This window comes from Danio aesculapii, chromosome 9 (assembly GCF_903798145.1).
Source record: "Danio aesculapii chromosome 9, fDanAes4.1, whole genome shotgun sequence".
Classification (NCBI taxonomy): domain Eukaryota; kingdom Metazoa; phylum Chordata; class Actinopteri; order Cypriniformes; family Danionidae; genus Danio; species Danio aesculapii.
Genome location: NC_079443.1, coordinates 39,339,518 through 39,362,399, shown reverse-complemented (window position 1 = coordinate 39,362,399; position 22,882 = coordinate 39,339,518). Strand labels below are relative to the sequence as shown.

General features: G+C 32.8%; 1 protein-coding gene across 3 annotated transcripts in view; it reads right to left on the bottom strand.

The window, feature by feature from the left end:
- Nucleotides 1–22,882, bottom strand: part of clasp1a (cytoplasmic linker associated protein 1a) — a 130,976-nt gene that overhangs the window by 33,647 nt on the left and 74,447 nt on the right. The window contains exons 13-25 of one of the 3 annotated variants that reach the window (XM_056465662.1): nucleotides 22,688–22,823; nucleotides 20,462–20,532; nucleotides 20,287–20,346; nucleotides 19,472–19,549; nucleotides 18,921–19,088; nucleotides 15,505–15,551; nucleotides 14,456–14,626; nucleotides 11,676–11,699; nucleotides 9,437–9,544; nucleotides 5,981–6,136; nucleotides 4,205–4,366; nucleotides 2,978–3,040; nucleotides 1,989–2,092 (exon numbers count right to left, since the gene is read on the bottom strand). In XM_056465662.1, coding sequence (XP_056321637.1) covers nucleotides 1,989–2,092; nucleotides 2,978–3,040; nucleotides 4,205–4,366; nucleotides 5,981–6,136; nucleotides 9,437–9,544; nucleotides 11,676–11,699; nucleotides 14,456–14,626; nucleotides 15,505–15,551; nucleotides 18,921–19,088; nucleotides 19,472–19,549; nucleotides 20,287–20,346; nucleotides 20,462–20,532; nucleotides 22,688–22,823 — 1,348 coding nt within the window. The remainder of the gene's footprint in view (nucleotides 1–1,988; nucleotides 2,093–2,977; nucleotides 3,041–4,204; nucleotides 4,367–5,980; nucleotides 6,137–9,436; nucleotides 9,545–11,675; nucleotides 11,700–14,455; nucleotides 14,627–15,504; nucleotides 15,552–18,920; nucleotides 19,089–19,471; nucleotides 19,550–20,286; nucleotides 20,347–20,461; nucleotides 20,533–22,687; nucleotides 22,824–22,882) is intronic. The other 2 variants (XM_056465664.1, XM_056465665.1) reach the window with 2 other exon arrangements.

The following is a 22,882-nucleotide window of genomic DNA, read 5'->3' as shown; positions in this document are numbered from 1 at the left end:
ATATAATATAATATAATATAATATAATATAATATAATATAATATAATATAATATAATATAATATTATACAATATAATATAATACAATATAATATAATACAATATAATATAATATAATATAATATAATATAATATAATATAATATAATATAATATTTATTGGAATGATTACAGTGGAATGATTTAAACAAATAAAGACATATTTTTAAAACTCTAAGATTTTTAACTACATAAATCCATTAAATAATTTTTAATAATTTGCATTTATTATACATTTAATCCAAAACATTTAAATGCAATATATTTTACATGATATCCTTATCATAATATTATTTTTATAATATTGACTTCTATTGATTATATATTAACAATATATATATATATATATATATATATATATATATATATATATATATATATATATATATATATATATATATAACAGCAATACTATATAAACCCACACATGAATAAATAAATTAAATAATATGTATTAACAAAAACGAAAGCTTATAACATTTTTAAACATGGAATATGTCAACTAGTTAACAGGAGGAACAGAAATAACCATCCTGCCAAATAGAGTGGAGGAACTATGACGTCAATTTGCAGGCAAAAACCCGCACGCTTGCATTGGGCATTTGGATTTGTCTGATTTTTAAGCATTTCCATGAATAGTATATTATAGTTTATAGACATCCATTAGCCTATAAATAATTAATTTAGTTTGTTAAGCGCAAAGATTTGTTTCAAAAATATTTCTAAATTCAGTTCTAATTTCCAGCAAACTAATAAATGAACAATAATAACGAAGTGTGTTAAAAAAAGAGTTATATTCTAATACACATGCTATGCCCCATATGGTCTAAAACCTGTCAGGTGGGCAAATCTAAGCTTGTTTTTAATAAAACAAATATAAATATGCATATAATAAATAATACTGCTTATAATGATAATATTATACAAAAGCAAATTGTTATGAATAAACTGAAAAAGCCCCCCGAGATGAAGAAGGCATAAAAGTATGGTTTTTATATTTATGTAGGCTAGAAAATAATATGTTTTGTAATATTTTAATTCTTTATATATATATATATATATATATATATATATATATATATATATATATATATATATATATATATATATATATATATATATATATATATATATATATATATATATATATATATATATATATATCTCCTTAATATTTTAATTCTTTTTTATATGTAAAGTATATTTGCGTATTGCTGTACATCCTGTTTGTATTAAGCAATGTCTAAGCGAGGTGGATAACTAACGTGCTCTGCGCTGGGCAATAGACCAGCTTTGCTCTGGTTTATAGAACAGTCTATTAAAGTTTTTCAAAATAGCAATGCACTTAACACGCCTCCTTTTTTAGATCTAAACGCCTATGGCCGCACACATGTGTGCAAATGCATTTGCTATTTAAACAGCATGGCGCAAAACGTCAAAACGACTCTTGCGCCAAGCTGAAACTAGCAAACAACAATTGCGTTGCGCCACATTGCGCCGGGTGCATGATAGGGCCCTAAATCTTTGTCACTGACCATATTTCTAAAAAAAAGCCTGAAAAGTTGTTTGTTGCAGGGTTGTGCTGATGTAACAGGCGAATGCCCCAAGGGCACTGTAGTCCATTTATAGCCTAATGTTAGCTTTTCAGTTCTTGCATTTGCATTTAAAAACCAAAAGTGATAAAAGTTGTATTTTCGTGTGAGGATTATCCGGCTGGACAAAATGTGTAAGTGTAATGAACAGTGTTTAAACACAGAGCTTATTATTTGCAATCTTTGAAAAGCCTATGGGAAAATCCTATGGGGATTTTTTTGAGGGAACCAGTTTTATGGTAGCAGCTGATTTGCCTACAAGGTGACGTCATAGTTCATCCACTCTATATGCATATACCCAGTACACCTCATGAAGCTCTTTCTAGGTTCTAGATAATATAATGAATCCAGATTCTTACCAAAGCATCAGCCACGGCAGCCTCCACTTCTGTACCAGTGTTCAGCACCCTCATAGCATTGACAGATGCAGAAATGCGAGCCTGATGGATCAGACCAAAGCGATCTGTGGAGTTTGAACACAGGAGCAGATTGTGAGGATGGGGATTGAAGAGTGAGCACATACTACTTACCACCTAAAACAACACCATCTTAATGTCAGATTATAAATCTATTGCTTCAACCAATCAGGCTAATTTGTCAAGAGAATTAACCAATAAGAGAATCAAGACAGTCTAATATGACCCAACACAAGTCCAGTCAGGGTGAAGTGTGTAATTTAAGTAACATAAAAGAATCTGACAGTCTGGTCCCAAACTGATGCAATTGATTAATTATTATTGTATGCATAAATCAGGATTGTCAAACAAGTTCAGTTTGGTGGAACTAGGCCACTAAAAATTATCCACTTCACCTTTAGGTAAAAAAAATAGCTTGCTTTAACAATACAGTGACCACTTGAAGAAAAAAAAAAAAAAAAAAAAAAAAAAGCACCAAATGTGTGTGAATTATGGGTGTGGCAACACAAAAACTTAATTCAAACCATTTAAAATAGCAAACTGAACTTCAATAATGCTCAAAGCTCAAAATGCCAAGCAAAATAACCTTTTTAAATGAATTACCATCAATGACAAATGCCATAAAAACTTAATATATGAAGCAGAGAACTGAAGTCAATTTTTGCAAACACACCAGCAACCGAACAAAAAAATAACCTGAACTAGGATGGATGCTGATGTTTATGGTGGGAATGGCCAGAAATCTCACAAATAAAAAGGTCATTTGTATCAAAGTGTAAAAGTGAAATGAAGTGTGAAGGGTGTAGCTTGATCTGGCAACCCCAGTGTTTAAAAAAATAAAAAAAATAAAATAATTAAAATTAAATTAAGTATGAAGACATGCTAGTGATTGGCCCTGTTTTGGGGGCCAGAGGAGGGTTCATGCAGGTCACCTGACTGGCCCACGGGTTCGGCCGTGGACAGAGCGCTGGTGGAGCGAGAGTGACGTCGAGAGGCTGCAAGGGGACAGGAAGAGGGGTGATACCCCAGGGACTGTTAGTGCTACTCTACAAACACTGAACGCAATCCGTGACAGCAACACAAAACACCCAACATGCCACAATTTAGTGTTAAAAACACTGTAGACTTCTTAGAGTCAGAGAATTAGCAATGAAAAAAGCATTGAAATGTGTAATTTTTTTTGTATTTATTAATATTTGCATTACCTTTTTTTTTTAAAGATATTTCATTTTTATTTCAATTTATTTTATTTAAATTTAAACTACACTGTATAAAGCAATTAGTCGACAAACTAATTATAAACACTTTGCCTTAGGGCTGCACTATATATAATTTCAGTATCAATATCGCAGCGTGTGAATCTGCAACAGTCACATCGCAGGATATGCAAGTCAAGTTGGGATTATAGTTGATCAACAGTTCAGAACATGTGATTTGTGGAGTCATCGCGAAGTTTACCCCTAAAATAGAGGGAAAGATTTTCATTTTAATGTGTTTTTAAGACCTGTGACTATTTAAGCAAATTTAAACCAAAAATTTTTAAATGTATATAAACCAAAATGTATTGTATTTAGTTATTTATATTGCAGATAAACTAAATAGCGCAATATCAGTTTTTGTCTAATATCGTGCAGCCTTACTTTGTCCAAGTTACAACTGGTTTACTAACTTTATTAAAGGGAAGTAACTAATCCCATTTCACAGTGTTTTTATTAGTATTTGTTGTTGTATATAATGTTCATTTAATTTTAAGTTCCAATTTTAGGAATTTTATCAACGTTTGATGCCGTAGTAATGTTTCTAATTTACTTTTTAAATCAAAATATTTCCAGCAGTTATAGTTTTGGTTAAAAACAGCAACACTTTATTCTCCCTATATATTATTTTAAAGATCAGATCAGCTGTTTTCATTAAATATGAAACAAACCAACAAAACCTACACACTAGATATATTTACAATCCAGAAGACTCAGACGAGGATCATTTAAGCATCTGGAGAACATTTTAGTGCATGCATGCATGCAAGCAAACAACAATTGCATTTCCCATGTAACAGGAATCTCCATAAATTAAAGCTAAACAGAATTGGAGGGTGAATTGTAAAGGATTTGTTGTTGTTGTTGTTTGGGTTCCATCAGCCACTAATGCGATCTACTCACCCAGAGGAGTGAAGCCCCGAGCGGGGCTGGTGTCGCGGCTGCTCTCGCGACTGGTATCACGGCTGCACCCCTGACTCATGCTGGGGCGAGGGATGCGACTGCTCCGGGCTAGCGTGCGATAGGGAGAAGTGGCAGGAAGAAGAGCTTTACCACACAGCCTGGCTGTTAGAACATAGGTTAGGGCATTAGTGAGGCCATGGAGTCAGAGAGAGAAAGAGGAAAAGTGGGTTTAGGTGAAAGGTGAGGTTTGGACGGTCATTCCAGGGTTGTTCGGCCTTAGAAAGGTTAAACATTTAAAGCACAAGGCTTAAGCTGAACATCAGGAATTAGCTATAAACAACATATAAGCATTTAACAAACATGCAGCATCAAATGTGCATCAAGAAATTTTGTGAATTGATAGTTTACACAACCACTGCAAACAAGCATGGATAATGCATTCTCCACAAAGTTGCTTTTTAGTAGTACTTTTAGTAGCAAATTTGCATATATCAGGCAATCTGAAACTGACAACTGGAGTAATACCTCATGAAAAGCTAAGAAAATTAAAAACCTATATTACATTAAAAAATATTTTTAAAATTGTATTTTATTTTTTCAAATTGTAATCATTTAAAATATTACAATAAATCAAGTAAATGCAGCTTTGGTGAGACTTTATAAAGCATTTTAGAAAAGCTTGCCAAACCCAAACTTCTGAATGTTAATATATCATCAGTACAAATAAAATGTCATTTTATTTTGACAATAAATCAGTCTCTGTGCTTCTTTACATTTGGAGTTTGCATACAAATTGCAGCCGTCCATAATGCATGACTTCATGAACAAGACGGATGATCATCAATGCGTGAATCGAGCTCTCATGAATCAAAACTGACAATTTCTGACACATCGCTTTCGGAAAATTATATCCCTATCAGCACAGTTTTGCATCCCTCCATCTATGTTCACTCTGCTACGGGTGATGTGATTTATTCTTTTTTAAATTGGTAGTTGATGTAATGAATAGTTTTTTTTGCATAAAGTTAAGCTTGTCATCAATGTGAAACTCAATTCAAAAATTGCTTGTTACACATTTACACAAAACATACATAATCCATGTTTAGCTTAAAGCATTAATACAAACTTGTAAGCCATTCAAAAATGTTAATATCTAAAATATTTGAAAGGACCTGTGTTTCTTGTTTACAGATAAACAATTTTCTGTTAAATGGTATGATCTTATTATATTTGCCTGAACATTTATTGGCCAGATCTTTAAAATGAAAGATGTACACAAACATTTCTCAGAAAGGCCATAATAGCTGATGAGAATTGAGGAATGAAAGTCATGAGTCGGTCCTGTTATCACTAAACAACAACAAATAAATCAATCATATACAAAATGAGGCAATGAGTAGCCACTGATTTAGTTTTGGCAACCAAAACACCCAGATTCGCCATTTAAACAAACATCGCTCCTCAGTAACCCAGCAAAAAAGCACCATGTCTTTCTAAACTAGTCAAATCTAATGGGATTTGCACTAAACAATGATCCAGCTAGCCAATGTCTTCTTTTTGTCGAACGAAAGCTCTAAAAAACACCATGCTTACCACAATCAGGGTCCCATATATAGCTGCTAACAATCTGCATGTTTTACAGCATATTCTATAGAGATTCCTCAAGGGACTGTTTTAGGTCTGTTTGAGGTTTGTGATAAGGTTGTTTTAATGTGCCTGCTACCTATAGGCATCCTTTGTGTTAAAGTGTTAGATGTGAATATGTGTTGCCCCTACCTATGCCCAGTCTGTTGGGGCTGGTCTCACGGCTGCACCCCTGGCTTCGTGGGATCCTGGAGTACTTGTCAGAGGGAGTTGTTGGCGCAGTGGCTCTAGGAATTCTGCCATAAGCATGTCCCAAAAGCTTCCCTGGTGAACTGGATCGGCTGCCGGCTGCAAGAGGGAATGAAAAGCAAGGCTGCTGTGAGTAATATGGTGGGTGATTATCTTCCAAATGCCACTGGCTGCTCTGCTTGATGTTTTAAATGTGAAATAAAGCATAACAAAATTAAAAGTTATTAAAAAGGAATATTTTAAGCACTGGAATGAACCTCTTAAATATTTTACTGCACATATGTTTACATGATGGTAATAATGTTCTTCTCCATAATTTGATGAATTTACCACTGCCTTGATTGTTAAATTTTAAAACAGATAAAAATAGCATTATTAATAACGTTACATAATTAATGACTTGACAAAGTAAGGATGTGAAAAGACTATTTATAATCTTAATATTATAACTTTTATACAAAATTTAAAGGGATAGTTCACCCAAAAAACTCTGTCATCCAAGGGTGTAGATTTGCCCTTGACATTGGTGAGGACATACAGAGCGCACGCATAAAAAAAAATTGTGCTTTTAAAAGATAAATAAAGGCTTTAAGCACCTAATAATACAAATAACAATTAATGAAGCATGTCCCAATTTAGAGAGGCATGTGTTACAAATTAACCATTTTATATTATTGTATTATTGGGGTTACTAAGGGTTGATGGAGCATTATTTTATATTGAAGGTGATTAAAATTTTGATGGGGACATTTTAGTAATTGGTGGATATTGGTGGGGACACGTCCCCTCCGTCCATGCCAATTCTACGCCCTTGCAGTCATCATTCACTCACCATTCCCTACCTTGTTCAAAGCCTATATGAGTTTCTTTCTTTTATTGAACACAAAAGAAGATATTTTGAAGAATGATGGTTAATGCTGGTGCCCATTGACTTTCATAGTGATTTTTTATACTAAGAAAGTCAATGGGTGCCATTAACCAGCATTTTAAAAAATATCTTATTTTTAAAAAGCTCATAAAAACCACACGAGGAAGAGTAAATTTGTGAGGTGATTTTCAGTTTTGGGTGAACTATCCATTTTAAATTATTAAAAAAAAGATGAACCACAACAAAAATAAATAAATAAATAAATATTATTTGCATATTATTGTATTTTTAAAGTCAGTGTTGTAACCAGACTTTTTAAAAAACACAAAACTGTAATATACATTAACATATCATATTAATAATGAAAATTTCAACAAATTTAAGAACAGATTTTTACTTTCAGACTTTTTAAGCCAAGAAAACAACATAAAATAGAAAAATGAATGAATTAAATGTTATTAAATGTTAATAAAATGTTTTAAAAAATGAACTAATCAAAATAAGTACCACAATAGTGCAAGAAGTAAAACTAAGCTTGTATTTCTTTGTTTGCTACAAGCCCTCCTTTATTCAAATGACCTTAGAGTTTAGATCATCAAAATCACCCCCCGCCACCACCACCAAAAAAAATAAAATAAAAAAATGAAATGCATATATGAAAATTGAAAAATGAAGACGAGAGCTCAACTCTCTGATGAAATACAGACTGAGGCGGACAAACACGGTAAACTTGGATCCAAGTTTTTTTGAGCTACAGGGAAAACAGACTAATCTTCACATTCACAGTAAGGTGGCATAATACAAGCGACCGACACGTCTATAAACATAGATTACATTAATTAAATACATTAAAGCAGACATACATTAAAGCAAAAATAATGTAATCTGTCATAACTGCTGACCTCTATTTGAAACAAAAAAGGTATGATTAATCTAGAACAGGACATGCAACATGATGGTAGACATGTGACTCATGCAGGGTTCATCTGGAAGGTATTAAAGCAGCTTTATTCTGATGAACAGGAGCTCTTACCACTAGTTGTGTTAGCTGATCTGGATCCTTGTGTATGGAGGCGAGGCAACGAACAGGTGAAAAGTAGCCAGTTACAAAAGACGCTTGATGTGACGCATGGTTACCCAGCATGCATCAGGCAAGATGTTGTTTAATCATGCTTTAGCAACTTAAATCTACACATTTACACATTTTTGGAATAAACTCCATGTTTAGCAGGATGCCAACTGGGTTGTGAAAAAATTAAATATGAAGTCAACAGAAAAAAATAAAGAAAGATGACAGTGGTGCCAAACAAATGTATTTGAGGTTTATCTTGTGGGAAAATAACTGGCAGCTTATTATTGTGCAATGTATCACCCACATTTATTTAGATACTAATTGGGCAATATTTTGAATTATATAGATAATCTTTTAGTAGAATCAAACTACCCATTATCTCAATCACAGTGACGAAAAAACTTGTCTAACTTAAATTTAGTTGAAACCCGAATAACTTATTAAAATAAGTTAAAGTAACAAATACATTTGTTGTCATTACTTTGTCAACCCATCCATCCACCCATCAATTCATTCATCTATCTAGCTCTATATCCATCCATCTATCTAGATCTACATCCATCTACATTCAAGCTATATCCATCTAACTATTTATCTAGATCTATATTCACCTATCCATCTATCCATCCATCCATCTAGATCGGTTCATACACCCATCCAGATCTATATCCATCTATCTATCTAGATCTATATCCATCTATTTATTCATCCATCCATCCACCTATCTATCTATCCATCCATCTCTACAGTATATCCATCCAATTATCCATCCATCCATCTCTATATCCATCCATCTATCTCTATATTCATTTATCCATCCATCTATCTATCTCTAGATCTATCTCTCTATCCATCCATCCATCCATCCATCCATCCATCCATCTATCTATCTATCTATCTATCTATCTATCTATCTATCTATCTATCTATCTATCTATCTATCTATCTATCTATCTATCTATCTATCTATCTATCTATCTATCTATCTATCTATCTATCTATCTATCTATCTATCTATATTATGGCAATAAAAGTTTGTAAGCTTAATTATTGTTTTAATGCAACATAAAAAACAATTGATCAGGCTTAAATGATGAATTGATATAGTGATATGAGAGACATGAAACTAGCATAGTTGTATTGGTTGTCTGGCTTATACAGATATTTAAATATACAGTTTAATTATATAGAAATATTCTTCATGACAGTAGATCGTTATGAAAGTAATCAGAATAAAAAATATTACAGAGAGTCATCTAATAATGTTTGCCAATGTTAATAACTAACATTAACACTGCTCTGTTTATAAAACATACAAATATTTACAAGTATAAACATGGTAGTTTATAAACTATACTATGTTTTAGCTCGGGAGGAAAAATAAAGAAAGCATACAGCTGAAATCTTTCACTGGATGTAACATTAACAGATGTCATCAAAGCCCTACACAGACACTTACGCTGGGACTGAGACACGACTTTAGCTCTGCTTCGGCCACGGCTGTCTGTCACAGTGCTGTTGGCGTTCACCGCACTCCCTGAGCTCTGCCTTCTGGTCCGAACACGACCTGTGGGTGAAAAACAGCGTGAGCGTGAGATCATGTAAAACAAAAGCCTGAGAGGAAAGAGAGATTTACAGTCACTGATAAATGGAGAGACTGACTCAAAGGTTTTACCAACAACAATTAGAGGACAGGGATACTGAGGACAAACAAAGAGGTTTCCCTAATGAAAACAATCCAAATAGACTGACCAATAGGTGACTTGCATGGCTTTTATTTTACTTATCTAGTTGGAAAGCAATGAAAAGTTGAATTGGTTTTGCCATTTCATTTTGCAGTGAAATAAACATGAGCTCAAATAATACTTGTAAAATGTAGATCTATAAATCAAAATGATCAAAAAAATCTAATCAAATGAACATTAAAGGATTAATGGCTGCTACAAATCTAACATAGCAAGCATTGGAATAATTTACTGTTTTAATACATTAAACTTAAAAGAGTCATTTTAAAGTGCAATCATTTTACACAAAATTATTATTTATTTTAATTTTAATTAAATGATATTTTTTAATCAAATAAATAAAGTTTTGATGGATATAGCAAATAGTAATAATAATTACTGTTGAGTACTTACATAATATACTACCTGACAAAAGTCTTCTTGCCTATCCAGGTTTTAGAAACAACAAATAATAACTTGACTTCTAGTTGATCATTTGGTATTAGAAGTGGCTTATATATGAAAGGCAAAGGCCTCTAGATTATGCTTATTTTTCCAAAATAAAATATGATCATGCGTTGATTTTTTATTATTTAACTAGGACAGTAAGGTCTGACTTTGCTTAGACAAAAGTCTTGTCACTTAACAGAAATAATGCACAGTATAGAATATAAAGTCATGGTGCAGTGGAAAAAGAATTAATATTGTGAATGACTCTCATGAGCTTGGAGGACTGCATCCATACATCTCTACAATGACAAATAACTTATTAATAGTCATCTGGAATGGCAAAGAAAGCGATCTTGCAGGACTCCCAGCATTCAAGATTCTTTGGATTCATCTTCAATGCCTCCTCCTCTATCTTACCCTGAACATGCCCAATAATGTTTATGTCTTGTGACTGGGCTGGCCAATCCTAAAGCACCTTGACCTTCTTTGCTTTCAGGAACTTTGATGTGGAGGCTGAAGTATGAGAAGGAGCACTATCCTGCAGAAGAATTTGCCCTCTTCTGTGGTTTGTAATGTAATGGGCAGCACAAATGTCTTGATGCCTCAGGCTGTTGATGTTGCCATCCACTCTGCAGATCTCCCGCATGCCCCATTCTGTATGTAACCACAAACAATGATTTTCCTTGCCCAAACTTGACTGATTTCTTTGATAATCTTGGGTCCATGCAGGTTCCAATAGGTCTTCTGCAGTGTTTGTGATGGTTGGTATGCAGTACAACAGATGATTCATCTGAAAAATCTACCTTCTGCCAAATGATCAACTAGAAGTCAAGTTATTATTTCTTGCTCTTACAACTGGAATTGACGACAAGACTTTTGTCAGATAGTGTATATATATATATTATTTTACTGGTCACAAAGTGTAAGTGGAAACAAAAATAAAGTGCAAAATTTCAAATTTTGTATGTTTTATGCCAACTAAACACGATACACGAAACAAATACCACACTTTCCTAAACATTTATGCAATGATTTTCAACCGCTTTCCTTAAGACATGACACATAACATGTCACACAACTAACACATAACAGACAATATTAAAGGGAGTGTTCACCTAAAAAGTGATAGAAATTCTTTCTTCTGTTGAACACAAACTATGGAAGTCAATGGTTACAGGTTTCCGACATTCTTCAAAATATCTTCTTTGTGTTTAACAGAACGAAAAACATTCTAACTGGTTTGGAACAAGTAAAGGGTGCGTAAATAATGGCTGAAAAGAACTTTCCCTTTAATTGAACATTTCTATTTTTCTAAACTACTGTCATTTTTAGTTGTGGAGGGGGGATATATCATGCAAACAGGTCATGCAGACCACCAGGATAATCAAATCTCCAGGTGTAAAGTTGTTAATTGACAAAGTGGACAAAATAACATTGCTTGAATCCCTCTGACAACACAGAGGGTGGACATTCACACACACACACACACACACACATACATACATACATACATATACATCTTACCATCTATTTTACCAGGAGCACCATCTTTGGGGCAAAAAGCACAAAAACAAAAGCAGGGGAGGAGTGCAGGGTGGAGGAGAGGAGAGGCATAAGAGGCAGAGGTTAGAGTCAGTTAAGCCCATGGAAGCGTGGAAGACAGGGATCTGCTCAGAAACAGGCCTTGCATGGAAGCACACGGGAGCTACAGAGTTTGACTGCAAGTAAGGAAATAAAATCTCTTTGATCATTTATAATGAGTCATGGGATTTGGGGGAAAAAAGGGAAGAGAGAAGATTATACAGACAAAAGTAACAGGGTGTTACTGGTCAAATGTTAGGTGTCGAGTTCTGCTTGGTGTATAAAGAAAGTAATCAAGAGAGTATATTTTCCTGAAATGAATAATTAAATAGATCTTGTGAGGACTTATGCACTAAAAAACTTGCTTTTCTGCAATGAGAAAACCAAAAGATAAATGAAGAAATAAGCCACAAAAAAAAGTGTGTTTTATAGAGAGAACTTGTGAGTAAAATGTGTAGCTTACTGATTTTAATAAGAGGCAGCAAAACCAATGTAACTAAAGTTACATTTATAAATGATTTCAAAACAAAAAACTAAAAAAATAAAGACCTTTAAGGAATAAGGTAATATAATTATTTAATTTTTTCAAAGTCATATTAGATTTCATTGTTATCATTAATTCAGGCTACTGTTTACTATGGTAATGAGGTTAATATACTTATGCTTGAGGATCAACTAATGTACAAAAGGTGAGACTGTTACAATTTTTACAGATGGTATTGTTTTTGTGAATGAAAATACATATAAATCTGCATCCCTGCTCATTCTCCTGCTACTCAAGCCAGGGGCGTAGCGGACATTTTAAAAGTTGGGCTGGGCAACTGTATTCATAAACTGTGTTCATAAACTTATTAATCACCTGTTTCTAAATGGACTGTCTCTAAAAGTGAGGGGGGGGATGTATTCCCCTTATCCCCCCCAGTTGCTAAGTCCCTGACTCAAACTACTGTCAAAAAAACCTTTTAAATGACTAATATTACATGTCACTGTGCTGCTTTACAATTAATCACACCCAATCGCATACAAAATATATGTTTGTGTTTACACAATTTTCTATGTGCGGTGTAGATTTATTATTTATAAACAATAAATAATATACAAATATAATATAAATATATGTATATAAAATATTTATGGTTCCAGTCAAAATTCTGGGGTGAGTAGGATTTTTAAATGTTTTTAAAATAAACTTCTCCTGCTCACCAAGGCTGCATTTATTTCATCAATATAATACAGCACAAATTGTAAAACTGTGAAATGTTATTGCACTATAAAAGAACTGTTCAAAAGTAGTTTATAATTTAATAATTTATTCCAGTGATTTTAAAGATGAATTTTCATTACTCCAGTCTTCAGAGTCACATGATCCTTCAGAAATCACTCTAATATTAATTATGTTGATGACGATGATGATTATTATTATTATCATTATTATTAATGGTTATAGTAATAAAAGCAATGACTGGAGTAATAACTTCATTTGAAACTAAACACAAAAAGAAAGCAGTTCCTTAAAATTTTGTATAAATATTTAACAATTTAACAATTTTTTTTTTTACATTTTACATAATAAATGCCGCCTTGATGAACAGAATAATTTTTCTTTAAAATCAAAACATGGAATAAAACTGAGCCCAAACTTTTGACTGGTAGTGTACATATAACATAAAATTATTTATAAATATATAAATACTTTAAAGTACATTCACATTTATGTGTGTGCATTTATATAAACTGTAAATAACAGGTTCACAAGGTTCCTTCACAACATCGATTTTGTAATGTAATTTCAAAATATACAGTTAAATAGACTTAAGCATTCATTTAGTTGTTCAAGCGTAAAAAGAGATAAAAGACCACTAGCGCCGTTAGAAGCAACAGGCTAGCGCAGAAATTCCATTGAAAATACTGGGGTAAAATAAACCGTCATATTTTAAAGACATGGTGGGGGGAAATGGAATTTAATACAGCGCCTCTTGTCCGGTCTGAGACCTACTTCATATCGTATATCTAACAGGCTGTGAAGATCGCTGATATTTAAAGAAATCAGATCTAAATAAGTAATGGAATGACAGTTTACAGAAAGCTCTTGGGCTGCCTGGCTGAAAATTAAAAGTCTGTGTGCATTTAGCCTATTAGAACCACTTGCTTGGTAAACAAAGTAAGTCTTGCATATAACAGCCTATATCTACTAAAAGACAAAATATTACTTTATAAACTTTATTGTACACAAGTCATACAAACATTTGGATATTATTCAATAATATTATTATATTAATAAATAAAATAAACACTTACATATTTACATAAGTAAATAAAGAGATTAAAGATGGGCTAAAAATAATATGCAGATTTTGTGTAGGCCAAGTCGGGTATTGTTGCCACCGGATCCAGTGGTCTCAAATCTCTGATCTCTGAATCCAATCAGAATCAGATCACATTAGCATATTAATTCTCTCTCTTATAATAACTAAACTAAACTTTCTTTAAAAAAAGAAAGAAAAAAAGCTAAAGGCAAAACAAATCCGTTTTAGAAGATCCGTGGCCCACACTCATCGTTTGTTCCTCATCACAGAGCAGCTTAATAGCGTCTATGGTGCCCATCAGTTTTATTAATGGGCCACCGCAGCCATAAAAGCCACTGATTTTATGGCTATTTTATTAAAATTCCTAATTAAGGATGAAAGAGGAGAAAAGATGAATGGAGTGTGCTGAGGTCTTACCCAGAGAGGCGTAGGAGCCTGGTGGCAGGGCTGCAGCGGCGCTGAAAGGGGACGGTGAGGTTGCGGTGGACATGCGAGATTTGGCACTGGAGGCTGCGTTCACGTCAATGTCACTGCGAGAGCGCTGGAGAGAACCAGACGATGAGGATACCCGAGAGCCGATCACTTTACCTGAGGCAGGAGATAACGTGAAGTCAAGTTGAGTTTTATTGTCATTCTGCTACATACAGGGGTTGGACGATAAAATGGAAACGCCTGGTTTAAGAGCACAATAATTCATCAGTATGGTGTAAGGCCTCCCTCCTTTTGCAGCCTTTACAGCATCAATTCATCTTGGGAATGACAGACACTAGACCTGTACAGTGACCAGAGAGATTTTGAGCCATTCTTCTTGCAGAATAGTGGCCAGGTCACTATGTAATGCTGATGAAGGAAAAAAGTGGCTCAATAATAATAGGTTCAGGTGACTGTGCAGGCCATGGGAGATGTTCAACTTCACTTTCATATTCATCAAACCACACTAGCCATGAAACCTCCAACACTAAATTGGCCACAGTTACAGTTTCATTGTCCAACCCCTGTTTATGTATATTGTAAAGCTTGTCCATTTTGGATGTCTTTTCCTTTATATATGGATGTCTATGCCTTTTCTATACTTTATTTTTATTTTCACCTTTATCTGTAATAAATATCTATTTCAAGGTAGGACCTGTAAGAAAGCACTTCCTCACTGGGACTAATAAAGCATTCTGATTGTGATTTGTGAACATAACAGTGTAGAAAATGTGTCTCGCAAGGAGCAAGGTGCTACATAACTAAATGTAATCATAAATATGTAAACACCACTGGATGCAAGCGGTAATCTAACTATACATATACTATAAATACTTAACTTTACACATAACCTAAGACAAACTATACAAGTACTTTTACATAAGATAGAAACAATATTGTGCAAAAGTGGCATTTAAGAGATACAGATATGCCAACATTTTTATTCAGCTTACATGAGCCAAACAAGGAAAAAAAAATAGTCAGGATTTACTTACTTCTTGTAACAGGGCCGCCAATGACTGTCTTTACTGACAGCGGTCGACTGGAAAAAGATTAAAAATAAAAAACTATTTCAGCAACAGTGAAGTTATTAAATTTAACTAATTAGTTATTAGTAGTCTATTGGTAATTTTCAATTTGTTTTTACATTTTGGTTGTAGCAGACTTTTAACTAAAACAGTAACATTGACACCCCCCCCCCCTAAATCAACTCATTAGTTTCCTTCTAAACAACAATAAACAATGGGAATAAACAAAATTACTTGAATAATTAAAAGTTTGCTAAAAAATATTAAGACTATCAGTGAACATTAAGTGATCTCAGCTCTGAAACAATTCACTGAAAGAAACTGGCTCAAAGATTAACAACAACATCTGCTAATACACTGCAAAAATAAATAAATAAAAAGAGCACAATTTAACACTTGAACAGTTCATTCCTTCGTTGCAACTGTGTCAAATTTACAAGCAGTCTCCGAGTGAAAATTAGGGGTGTCAAAATTATTAGTTTCTTCGATACACCGCGATGGAGACGCGAACAATTCGGTATTGGTTCAGTAATAATCATAAACGGTTATTACATACTGATGTCATTTATTACATTTGCATTATATGGCGGTAGCTTACTACCTAACTACTTAAAAAGAAGATACCTGTGCACGATTGACGATGCTTATGAGTTTGCTGAACAGTCTTTCACTGACAAGGAAGTACAACAGCTATTGAGAACATGAAAGCTAAACACTCTCTCTCTCTCTCACTCTGTGGCCCAGGCATGTTCGTGAGGTAACGTTTTATATCCTTTCTCGGCATTTTTGTAATTAATTCTAAGTAGTGTTTATTCGTGTACAAAATCCAACAGCAGATTGTGATCATTAGAGCTGTCACTCATCACACTGATGCTAATGCAAGATGATCTCACTGCCTCTCAACAACAACATACTGTGATCAGATGAGATCATTGCTTCATATCCAGCAGACTCCACATGTAAAGATGCACAATCATCAATCTGTGCATCTGCTAAAACAGCCAGCTGGCAAATATTGCACCAGCTTCAAACACAGACAGCAAGAGCTCACAGCTTTTGATGGTTTCAGTTGGCAAACACCAACGAGACCATGCAAAGAAAAAAATAAAATGCCAAATTTATACACATTAAAGAAAAAAAGTGTTATTGTTATTTTTAAATTAACAGTTGCTGTAGCTTGCCATTTAGAGGTGCTTTCTGTTTATTTATGCAGTTTGCATTACGGGAGCTTGATCTCTTCTCTGTCAACTGTTTATATTGTAAGTAATATTATATTGGAGAATATATAAATACAGAATATTTAAATATACATTCAAAGTCTAGCATTCAAAAGATTGTGGTCGGGCAGATTTAAATTGTTTAAGGAAGTCTCTTCAGCTGGCCAAGGCTGTATTTATATAGTTTAACATAGTTTATTAATGTGCAAAGCTGAATTGTCTTTAGTTTTTACATAATCCTTCACAAATCATCCTACTATGATAAGCCGGTATTTAAAGAAACAGCTCTTATTATTACAATCGATGTTCGATAATTATTCTGCTGTAACTTTTAGATAAAACTGTGACACTTCTTTTTTCAATGTGTGTGTGTGTGTGTGTGTGTGTGTGTGTGTGTGTGTGTGTGTGTGTGTGTGTGTGTGTGTGTGTGTGTATGCATGCGTGTTTGAAAATCCAAATGCATGAATATAACATCTACATAATTCCTAAAGATGCATCAACAAATGTAAGGTGGGAATATGTGTATGTCTCACTTGAAGTCTCATCTGCATCTTCATTCCTGCGCAAAGCTGAATTGTCTTTAGTTTCAAATAATCCTTCAAAATCGATGTGCAACAATTAATCTGCTGCAACTTTTAGGCTGCATTTACACTGCATGGTTCAAGTGATCCAATTCCGAATTCTTTCTTCTATGTGGCATAGATCGTATATGGCCCATGTACGTGTAAGCAGAAAAAAAATCAGATGGATTCCGATTTACTCAAATCAGATTCAGGCCTTGTTCATATGTGGAAATTTATAGGATCCTATAAATTTATAGAATAAATTTATATGATCCGTGTTCTTGTGTCTGCAGTGTAAGCAAGAATATCGGATTTTCACCTGTCAATGTGCCTTGCGCGTCATTAAAAACCCTTGCAAATGATGTCGACTCTAACGCTTTCATTTCAGAACAGACTTTAGCAGAGCCCCAAACCTTAAATCTCATATATTAGAATAAAAAAGCTTTTATATTGTCATGTAGCACAAGTATTTAAGAATGCTAACGAGAGGGAGAAAGAGAGAGCGCAACGTCTGCCACGCAAACAAAACTTAAAACTTAAAACGTTGCATACATCACATGCATAAATCACACTATGGAATTGACATTAAGATGCTTGTTTAAAAAAGCCTAGATTAAAAGATGGCCAAATTAAAACTTTTCTGCCATAAACTGCTGTAAAACAACTTGTCAAATATAATTTAAAAAATGAAAACCTGCGAACAGATTAAATACAGAAATGGAGAAAAGAGCACTCTTTAATTATCAGATGTTAGTCAGCGCCTGCTCTTTTTTTCCTGGTCATTGCATCTTTGCCGAGTCCAGTGTAAATGCAGACAATCGGATACGAGTCATGTTTAAAAGATGATGTAAGCGGGTCGTCAAAAAAATCAGATATAGTCACAAAATCGGATTTGACCATAAAGATGTGCAGTGTAAATGCAGCCTTACATGAAACTGTGACACATTTTTTACATGATTCTGTGATTAGTTAAGTCCAAAATGGCAGTTGTTAATTAAACAATAAATCATGTTTAAGGTAGATAATGAGTTTACTGTCCATTCTGATTAAATAAATGCATCATGCCAAACTTTAATCTAATTGAAAAAAAGTAATTAACAAATAAGTAATTAAATCTTACCAAGTCAAAATTTTTGAAAGAAAAAAAAACTATTCATTGGATTAACCAAAATATTTTTAAAGATAAGTGGCTGCGAACAACTTTGATGATATTGATATTGATGAATAATGCTATGATGGCTGTTTTAACGTGAAAATAGGATTAAATTGTCTTTTGCTACAGTTATGAAATAGTATGATAACAAGCAGGAAATGCTCAAGGGCCAATGACATCACCACATTGAAATGGTCTATATGGGCTGAACTTAAACACATTAAGTTGAACATTACTAAATTAAATTCATTTGTTTAAATTCAGCCTGTATACATTGTTTGCAGCACTTAAATAAATTTACTAAATCTAATGCAGAATTTTTTTTCAATGCATGTGTGTGTGTATGCATGGGTGTTTGACAATCAAAAACACAAATGCATGAATTTAACATCTACATAATTGCTAAAGCTGCATCAACAAATGCATGGTGGTAAGATGTGCATGTCTCACTTGAGGCTCTCCTGTGAGCTTGAGGAGGAGCGGTCAGACTGCGGTAGAGACACTATACTGTCCGAACTCTTCAGGTGAGACTGGAGAGCCTTCTGATAGGTCGACTCCAACGCCTGAAAGAGGTGCTCCGCCTCCCGACTGTAATGGCCATGGAATCCCCAATAACACCTAGAAAACGGAAAGATAACTCTTACAGAAAAGCCTAAAAATAGCCAAACCTCACACAAGTGCTAAATGCATAATTTATATTTAATAAAATATTTAATAATAAATATATTTATTGATAAATGCATGGACCTCTCAAAATACTGTTCATTTAATATCTAACCAAAGACAAATAATACATTTAGTAATAAATATATTTAATAATAAATATATTTATTGATAAATGCGTGAATCTCTCAAAATACTCTTCGTTTAATATCTAACCAAAGACTGTACAATAGACAAAAGAAGAATATACAAAAATATACTGTTGTATTATATTATATTATACAAAAAAACAAAAAAAAACAGAGAACATACAAAAAATAAGAGGCAAACAGACTTACTTTCTGGCCACAGATCTGGCCTCTGAGTCAGCATCATGGATCCCCTTTTTGATGGTCTCAGTGAGAACCGCCACATGCCTGGGATAGTAGGGAAACATGATGAATGCGGTTTCAGATGCAACAGTCAATTCACTTCGTCTCCTTTGAAACTTTCTGGACCAGACGGCAAAGCTTTTTTCACAGCAGCACAGTTGGAAAGAAAGGATAAGGGGAGTCCAGACCGCCTTATAAAAGAGCCCCTGGCTATATTGCCATGGAAACGACTGGGACGCATGGTTGCCACACCATCCCTGGCTCATCAATTCAACCCACGAAAAAGAATCATCAGTTGCCCGTTCAGCCGAGCTTTGATAAGTAATACATGTTTTCACCAGTTAAATGTCAGGAAAGGGGAGGGGCTGCTCTCGAGGAGAAGTAAACACAAATTCATGTGCTTACCAAGTTTTTTGAGATGCATCCTGAGCAAAACATATTTTAGAATAACTAATGTCTTCATTATCAATACAAATTCATCAATATAATTTATTAAATTAAATAAAATATTTTAATACTTAATGTTATTATTAATATACATTAGTTATTGACAAGCATAAATATTCAAAAGCAAAAAAAATTATAGTAAAAATGCACAGAAATGAAAATTCTAGGTTGAAACTGAAAATTCTAAATGCACTTGGCTAAGACTTTTTAAATTTAACTGAAGTTATTAAAATAAAAAGTCCTTTTTCTCTTTCGGACAAAACCTGAAAATGCCATCTTCAGAATAACTAATGTCTTCATTATCAATACAAATTAATAGATACTTTTTCACTTACCTCTCTAGAGTGTGTGTCTGCCATTCTTGCAATAACAGTTCTAAAAACTCGTAACATCGTCTGATAAGTGAAAATGAAGATGCTTTTTATTAGGAGACAATACCTTTTTAATCATTAAAACAATGACAAAGATTTGCATATAAAGACAAACTTCTGTCAGGGATGTTTAGCTTACCGTCGAACAGCCACAGATTTAGAAGTGCAGTTGCTGGTGATGATTGGGATAAGGCGAGGGAAGTGTGTATGCTGAGGAAGACAGAAATGTGCATTATTAAATGTTGGTATTAAAATAAAATAAAATTTATATGTATATATATATGTATATATATATATATATATATATATATATATATATATATATATATATATATATATATATATATATATATATATATATATATATATATATATAAATAATATTTAAAAAATTGTATTAAAAATTATATAAAATAAAAAATAAAATAATTTTAAAAATAATTAAAAATACAATAAAAAAATGTCATTAAAAAATAATTATACAAAATAAATAAAATAAAATAAAAAATAAAAAATACAATAAAAATGTTATTAAATAAACTATATAAAATAATAATAATAATAATAATAATAATAATAATAAATACAATTTAAAAAATGTTATTAAATAAAAAATTATATAAAATAATAATAATAAAAAATACAATTTTAAATATGCTACTAAATAAACAAATATATAAAAATAAAAATTTAAATATGCTATCAAAAAACAAATATATAAAATAAAATAAGAATAAAATAATAAATAAAAATACAATTTAAAAAATGCTAAATAAAATTTTTATAAAATAAAATAATAAAAGAAAAAAAATAATTTAAAAAATACAATTAAAAAATATTTTAAATAAAAAACAATAAAAAATAAAATGAGTATAGTATCAAAAAAGACGACAAAATTATGCATGTAATTGGTAAAAAATGAAGTAAAAACAGCATTACTGTGAAAATTACCAGTTATTACTAATTTATAAAGCTGCTACATGCTTCCGAAACCATTCCGATATGATAATATCAGTCCTGAAGAAGTTGCTTTGCTTATTTGTGTCTTTGTGAAAAACATGAATGGCGCTTTAGACTCTTTTGATGTAAAGTTTAATGTCAGTTTTGTTCAAATGAATGGTGTCTTTGCTGACTAAAAGGGATTATTAAATACAGTGTTGGGCAAGCTACTGGAAAAATGTAGTGAGCTAAGCTATTAGCTACACTACTTAAAATGTAGCTTAATTACACTAAAAGCTACACCCTAGTAAATGTAGCAAGCTAAGCTAAAAGCTACTTTGCAAAGTAGCTTAGCTACATTTAAGCTATTTTTGCAACTTTCATTTTTAAATCGAAGAAACTTAAATCCAAGTCAGTCATATCTTAGTGATCAATAAAACTGTCATCATGAAAACTGAATCATATGAGGCATAACTTTTCAGTTCAGTAATTTACTGTAAATAATATGCTGTACCAAACAGAAACAAATATAGTATATATAGTATATAACAGCAAAAACAAAAAAATCCAATAAAACCAGGTGTTACCATTTTAAAATAGTATAGTAATGTATAGTGAATACATTATCATCATTAATAACTATCACAAAATAATAGTAACTACCATAGTATACTTTAGCCTTTACTACAGTAAACTATATATATATATATATATATATATATATATATATATATATATATATATATATATATATATATATATATATATATATATATATATATATATATATATATATATAAACTCCTCTCCCAGTCATCTTTCTATTAAGCAAGTTTCTCGTGTCAGCCCAATGATTGATTTGCGATGTCACCGACCAGACCAAGAGGTGGCAGTACCGCACCAAAAAGTTTGTTGTCAACCATCGTAAAGCAGAAAGAAGAAAAAAATAAAAATAAAATAAATTAATTAAAATTTCGCCATTCTCGCCATCATATAGATTTACCTTCATCGGCTTGACACCGGCCTCACAGCTCCGTGAATGTTGGTGCTGTCACTGCCAAATGTAGCTTGTGTGGACGTTACTGCGCTACTTGACTAAAAAAATAGCTTTGCTACTGAAAAGCCATTGGATTTATAAAGTAGCGACGCTACCACCACGCTACTGAGAAATGTAGTTAAACTAGTTAAGCTAACTACTGCCCAACACTGATTAAGTAAACAATCCTTTAATAAAAGTAATTATTAAGTTACTGTGTTGTTAACAAAACATGCTAGTAAAACTGAGTTATCTCAAGTAAGGTGAGAAATGTGTCAATGTAAATTAGTTTCATACAGTACTTTGTTAGTAGCTGCTGAATATGTAGACAGCAGACAGTTCACTGGGTTTTAGCGTTATTGTGCATAAAAATAAAAAAATAGAACTCACTCGTAAGATGAGACGGATGACAGCCACTCCAGATGTGGCCATAATTTTGGCGCTATTGGGCACCAAGTTGAGCAGCGTCGGCATGATGCTTTCAGCCCCATGATCAAATTTATTCCCCAGCAATAAAGACAGATGTCTGAGAGACGGCAAAACCCACCAATCAACAAGACACAAATATGAAGATGCGTAAACTTC